At 37.9% G+C, this 6,606-nt stretch overlaps 1 protein-coding gene across 3 annotated transcripts; it reads right to left on the bottom strand.

Annotated features, from left to right (window-relative positions):
- Positions 1 to 295: 295 nt before the first annotated feature.
- Positions 296 to 6,346, bottom strand: fam3c (FAM3 metabolism regulating signaling molecule C). Of its 3 annotated transcripts, none has more exons than XM_038738779.1 (10): positions 6,234 to 6,346; positions 5,642 to 5,696; positions 5,362 to 5,466; positions 5,236 to 5,262; positions 4,809 to 4,929; positions 4,449 to 4,507; positions 3,961 to 4,011; positions 3,795 to 3,879; positions 3,542 to 3,668; positions 296 to 1,130 (listed from the first exon to the last, which is right to left on the bottom strand). In XM_038738779.1, exons 2-10 carry the CDS (start codon positions 5,655 to 5,657, stop codon positions 1,041 to 1,043), a joined length of 681 nt encoding a protein of 226 aa, XP_038594707.1. In that variant the 5' UTR covers positions 5,658 to 5,696; positions 6,234 to 6,346; the 3' UTR covers positions 296 to 1,040. The 3 variants fall into 3 exon arrangements, with proteins under 3 accessions (XP_038594707.1, XP_038594704.1, XP_038594706.1); XM_038738776.1 differs by having other exon boundaries at positions 4,809 to 4,932; positions 6,234 to 6,342; XM_038738778.1 differs by having other exon boundaries at positions 4,809 to 4,932; positions 6,217 to 6,315.
- Positions 6,347 to 6,606: the final 260 nt, after the last annotated feature.

Below are 6,606 nucleotides of genomic sequence, written 5' to 3'. Positions count from 1 at the left end.
AAATAACCAGATGATAGGTTAACACAGTACAGTGTCAACCACTACGCCTACTTGTGGTTAAGACACTAACAGCCTATAGCTTCTTTGAAGTGCTTGTAAAATGAAAACAACAGCATGGTATGATTAACATGAAGGTTGATATTGGTACCGAATGTTCAGTGGACGCAACGGCGTTCAGTTGATCCACAGTTGTTAACTGTTCAGAGCATGAGTTCTCCTATACTCTATGGAGCCATAAAAAGTAGTACACATTAGTACAAAGAAATACTTATCACTAGATTTAACAAAACACACATATTACTAACAATATCATTTATTTCTGGAAATTATATTATTACAATGTTTATTAAATTAGAATTTTCTCAGATCTGAACCCTACTTGAAAGTAATATTTACAAATTTCACAGTGAATTTGGTACATTTGGTTATAATATCATGGAAAGAAGCCTTTTCAAGCCCTGTTAAAATTAAGTTTCTCAAAATAAACAACTCTGAAAGAAACAAAGGAACCACAAAGTCATATGAAAAGTAAAAAAAAAACAAAAACATGAATAGGTTAATGATATTAAGGCAGGGAACAGGTAATAGCAATTATCCACTTCTGGGCAATGAAATCCATTTCCATCCACAACAGTGCAATAACGCAACACAACTAAGCGTGTGGGCCTTACAGCTGTGACAGTATGCCAATGATCAAAGGTATGTCCAGTGCACTCTACCTACCAATTTCATTTACAACCCCAAATAAGAATCTATGTTACAATATCCAATCAGACAGAAGAGTGCGAGAAGGTCCGAGCTTCAGTTTCTGGCTGACTGAAAGTTCATGCCAGTTCCTCATTCCTACTAATATCTTCTGGCAAGATGGTGCTTTGTTGTGGTAGGTAAAATTTAATAAAAGGTTTGGGGATGAGAGTTGTAAAATGATCTCTCAGCCAAAAGAAGCATAAAATTATGAAAAACTCTCAGGAATTTCAGGATGGCCAGGTGGACATGCAGGACTAGAAAGGGGTGGTCGACGATTACAGCAGGAGCTCGGATCAGTCCTGCCTCTGAGGCACGCAGCCTTCCATCTCCAACACCTCGGGCCAGCCCTCAAATTTGTTGGTGTCTGCACTGTTCTTTACATGCTGAGGAAGAAAACACAAGACGCACACCTTGAAACTAGATAGTCTGCATTGTCTTTATAATCCAGTGGATGCAGTATTCTGGTTTGACAAGCCCAAGAAGCAGGGTGTGGTATTCTTGTGAATTAACAAATCAGTTATTAGAGAAAGACTACATGACACTGCCCCAACACATACAATGCTCAGTAACCAACAAAAGATTGTGTTCTGCATAATAAAGATTAAAGACACTAGGTCATATACAGGAATTACAACAGTATTGCCAGGAGAATGTTTTTAAAACCTGAATGGAAGACAAACAGATGAGTAACCTATTAGGTCACACATTTGTAGTTTTAGTGATCTGCCATCATGTCATCATTTAAGTTTATTGTAGTGACTGATGATGTCATGCTCTACTTCCTGCACTTGAAAATTTTATCTTATCACAGAAAGACATATTTAAGGTAATATTTTTTTTTAGAAACAAGGACAGAATCAATGTGTTCCTGATGACAGTAGTGGTTGAAGTTAAAGAGTGTGGACCTGATTGGACTTATTTTAACATGGAACTACCAAGTTACAGGGAGTAAGGCCACATTCAGAAAAACTTGAGTCATGTGTGTAAACGGCGCCTTCTCATTCATTTGAATAGTCAGTCTGTCGCTGCAGTGGGGATACAAAAAAACCCTCTCCCTTTTAGCAGGTAAAAACTTTGAGCAGCCTGAGAGTGGACGGCCATCTGCCTCGACTGGTTGGGTTGCGAGAGAGGGGGGATATGGGGGAAGAGTGAGAGAGACAGGGACAGAGAGAGAGAGAGAGCAGGAGGAACGAGTACACATCGTAGCCTAACAGAGATGTAAAATAATAGTAACAGTAGTGGTAATAATTCAATGAAAATGAATAATAGTACTGTGCTCGACAACAACGGTGGCCCGATGGCCCGGGGCCAGTAAAATGTAACGTCGGGACAGTTGAACTAGCAACTCACTGGCCTGATCGGGCCAGTGCAAAAACATTAGTAGGCCTATTTAAAAAAAAAAAAAAATGAAAGTCAACATCCTGCAGTTGTTTTGCAGCTCTTGGCCGATGTCCAATCCAGACTTTAGTTACGTGACGAGAGGTTGTCAAATGTTATTTCTCTAATCTCAATTATGTGGCAACCTCTGGGTTGAAAGTGAAAATGTATGACGGAACTTGATGCATTCTCTCTAACGGCCAGCAGGGAGCGAGTTCCATTAGAAATAATGGTATAATGTTGCTACTTCTCAGCTGATTTATTACCTCAGTAAACACTTTCAATAAGTTTATAGTCTTAGTTGCTAGTTTCAAGTCATGCATGATATTCATTTAGCATATTATAGTCCTATTTAGGGGAAAATAGACGATAATGCAGCGTATGCTTTTGGACGGGACTACCTTGTGATTGACAGGTCGCTACCATGCCAACTGTTGAAGATAGAGGCGACTCGTTTCCGATGCTCTGTGTACATTTTCCATAAACGGCTGTCTGCAGGAGAGCACGTCATGTTTGAGTCTGTTAGTATGTTTTGTTTTAAAAGTAAATTGTTATGTTAACCTTTTCATTATTTTTTAACTGTGATTACAGTTTTGTTTAGTTTTTTTTATATCCAGGATGTATTGTGTATAAATGATTAAACACTTTTGTAAGGAGGGACAGTAAAAATTATCTTTGGGCCAGTAAGTTTCAAACCCACTGGCCCGGCGGGGCCAGGTGCAAAAAAGTTTAACGTTGAGCCCTGACAGTAATAAGATGCATATATATTGTATAATAACAGCAGTTGAAAAAAGTTGAACCAAGCTAAACTTTTGCTGAAAGCTGTGCTGGTAGATCACTTTGTAATGTGAACGCTTGACTTTTACTGGTAATCTCATGATCGTCGTAACAAAAGATAATACAAAAGAGTTGGAAAATCCTGTCTGTCTGACTTCACTGATTGTATTTCATCATCTCACTGGTTGCTTCAATGTTTTAACACAGGGCTGTTCTGTCTGAATGCCCGATGAAATGCAAACCCAACACGCCTTTTTACTCCCTTTCACTCACTGAATCAGAATGAATATCTACTTAGATATGCATGCGTTCTCAATAGCATAAACCTCGCAAACACACAGTTCCTTTGTTAAAGGAAAAACAGCTGAAAAACAAGCTCTTTATTTCAGTTGTTGGGGTGAGCACTGATATTTTGGGCTAATGTACTATGGAATTGCTGGCAGTATAAACTTTAATAGTTTCACCTGATGTAAGGCTGATTTCTGAATTAATTGCACCCTTGAATTTTAATATTTAGAGTTACATAAAGACAAGGATACAGTTGTTGCTTTTGCTTACGTTGCCTTATCATTCAGCAGAAACGGTCTAATACTTTGTTTATGGGAATAGATGTAAACATGAGATTTGTGGGTCATGTTACCTGCTCAAATGGACTCTTGGTCTTGATGCCTTTCCCTCCTACAAAGATCCAGTTATCCCGGAAGCCCAAACTATTAATAGCTGAGCTGCCCAGATCAGCAATTAGCTTCCTGGCTTCATCACTGAGTCTACAGAACAAAGAAGATAGATTATTTCATTGCCACATCTGCAGAAACAAAGCCAATACCAGAGATAATTAAAGCAGTTTACATGAATCATGTGAATCTATATTCAGTAAATCAGTAAACCCTTACTTTGTTGAGGAATCATCGAATGAAGCCATCATCACAACTGTCCCTTCCTCAATTTCCTTCAGGAATTTAATGAAAGGAGCCACATCTACACAAGGTTAGACATGGTTAACACAATGTATATGTGTTTTTAATTCACCAAAACAAAAAGATTCTGAAAAATACTCACCTCCTGCCCACATATCAAAAAAGTTTGTCTTGATAACGTCCCCTGTTTTACCTGTGGAGGATACACATCCCAGTTTAGACCACTTAAAATCTAATGTTCACTACGTAAAACAGGAGACTTACCCTTTTTATTATGAATTAAAAACTGCAACACAACTTCATTACACACAACTACACATTCTTGGTAATGGTTAATTGCTATTCACTATAGGTTTACCACTAGGATGACAAATTTGGTTATGGAACAGACAGCATAGTTAACCGGCTGTTCATGATATGAACTGAACTGATTAACAGGTAATAATACAAAATGGGAATATATAAGTAGAGCCTAACTATTCTGCTGCACCAAGGCTTAAGATATTCTTTTCAAATGGCTCCATTCATCGAACTAATTCTACACTGCTGCAGTATTATATTACTATCAACAGTGGTCTATTTATAAATCAAACTGACTTCAAGGTGTGAAACTCCAGCTGATAACGTTACCATTAACCAGGGCAATGTTGATTCCTCTCCCCACATTGTTCTTAACACCGCTCATTAGTCTGAAACAACACAAAGTGTAAAGTGATACCAACGGTACTGACAAGACAACAGGTCCTGTACTTGCATATGCATCATTTTTCAACCTTTATCAAACAAACGATTGCCAGGACTTTTTAAAGCTAAGCTGTTTTAGCAAACATGTCACAAAGCACAAAAAAAGATATTGTCTTTATCCGTTCTTTATCAAATTATAACATTTACTTTTTCTGTGTTGTTGTTGGTGGTGTTGTTTTGCCATTTCATCATTTAATTTATATAACATTTAAAAACCATCTTGTTTTGTCAGACCATTTTACTTACAATTTGTCCTCCAGACACATTCTGGGCCCCACCACACTGGCTGCCCCACTCGCTATCTTGAAGGCGAAGTGTCCAGGTGGACATGACTTGGACAGCCCACACTTGTACTTGACTGGCTTTACTGCTGCGAATTCACACATCAAGAAACAGGATGCACAATATTAGGTAACAAGTGGTCCAATCACACAGGGCTATGCACAAACATGTGGACTATCAACTATCCAAAAACCAACAGTGCAACTTGAACTCTATCAGAGGAATCTATTTACACTCTAAGCTAAACACACACAACAATTGTTATTACCACTCTTGTGTCGACTGGTATAGAGAAATAAAAAATAAAGAAGGAGGAACTTGTATGAAAACGGATTAGTCATTGAGAAAACAAAGCAAAAAGATGCAATGATAATAATTTAAGCATACTTACATCCTTCATTAACTGGCATAGCTCTTGCTGAAAAAACAATAACAAGAATGTGTGTTTGAAGAGATTTTTGGTGGTCATTTAAATATTTAAATGCTTAAGTTTCATCTTGAAAAAAATGATACTCACACAACACACTGCTCAGTTTAAAATCCATGTTGATCTCTAGCAGTTGAAAAGCCAGAAAGACGGCCAAGAGGAACGCAAAGATGAGCGCTGCTAACTTCAAAACACCTGTAAAAGTAAGAGATACAGTAGACCAGTAGATAAACAGGACCGTCAGTTACAAATCATCACCATTTACGATATTTTAAACATCGCATAAAGGTTTTCCATGCTCCTAACGTAACATTATACTAATGTGAATAAACTTAATAGCTTAAACGGTATAAGTTAACGTTACACTTACCGCCAGCCCTGATCATCTTAGCGAGCCTCCAGCCACTTTTTCAACAGCTAACGATCTGTGATTATAAACATACAAAATAACTAGTTTGTCAGATAAATATTCATGTCTATCCCCGTGTTCCACAGGCTAACATTAACTTCTGCTGTAACGTCTTAGTAGTAGCTAAAACGAGATGAGCTAATAGCCTATAGTTGAAACGAGGCTAGCTAATACCACAGAAAGTTAGATGGGTAACGTTCCATTAATTTATTTAAGTCAACGTCACTTTAGCTTTACTGAACTAGTTACTAATTTCCGAGGTAGTAAATCGTAATGATGCACTTAACCACCTTTAGTTGACTGTATGATACTGTACATTACATAGCTTGGAAGCTAAATTTTGAAAAGCTAACATTAACCGTAGTATTTAACGTTAAAACGGTTAAAACAGACCCTACGTTGATTCGTCTGCTGTGTAACTTCCTCGTTTTTGCACAGGTATGCTAACTGACACTGAAATATCTCCAGCGGGTCTTATGTGGTAGTACTAATTTGAAAGTAACGTAACAAAAAATATATTTTGGATGAACGCTTACACCTTGTTAAACGTTACCTGCCCCAAAAGCCACGGTAGCTACGAATTCTGGTATTGCTCAAGCTATCCCAGATATGAAAGTGATCCTGTAATGACAGCTGAGCTGGTCGGCGGAAGAAGAGAGAATCCACTCTGTCGTAGAAACCAAAGACGAACAAGCTGGCAGACCTGTAGAGTCGACAGGCGTGTTTGTCGAGTTGGGTATTTTTATCCGTTTGACAACATTAACATTTAAGAGGTCCATAAAAAATATTATTACCCACTGTAAATCAGCATAAGAAGTTAGATCATTGCAGTTCCCCAACACAGCAACATGTGATTCGGGTCTCATGGCTAATTCAACAATATAATATATGAGTTATGTTATGGGCAACCTTTAGGAATAGTTTTA

Source organism: Micropterus salmoides, unplaced genomic scaffold (assembly GCF_014851395.1).
Source record: "Micropterus salmoides isolate LMB-PRFRI ecotype aquatic unplaced genomic scaffold, ASM1485139v1 Ms_hic_scaffold_23, whole genome shotgun sequence".
Classification (NCBI taxonomy): Eukaryota; Metazoa; Chordata; class Actinopteri; order Centrarchiformes; family Centrarchidae; genus Micropterus; species Micropterus salmoides.
The sequence above is the reverse complement of the archived record's forward strand: the minus strand, read 5'-3'. Positions and strand labels throughout refer to the sequence as shown.

What these genes read in the sequence shown, in the direction of transcription:
- fam3c (XM_038738776.1), bottom strand. An exon ending in CAACATTGCCCTGGTTAATG is followed by an intron (nt 4,012 to 4,448) that starts GTAACGTTATCA and finishes TATCCTCCACAG; the next exon opens with GTAAAACAGGGGACGTTATC. An exon ending in TTCGATGATTCCTCAACAAA is followed by an intron (nt 3,669 to 3,794) that starts GTAAGGGTTTAC and finishes TTTGTTCTGTAG; the next exon opens with ACTCAGTGATGAAGCCAGGA.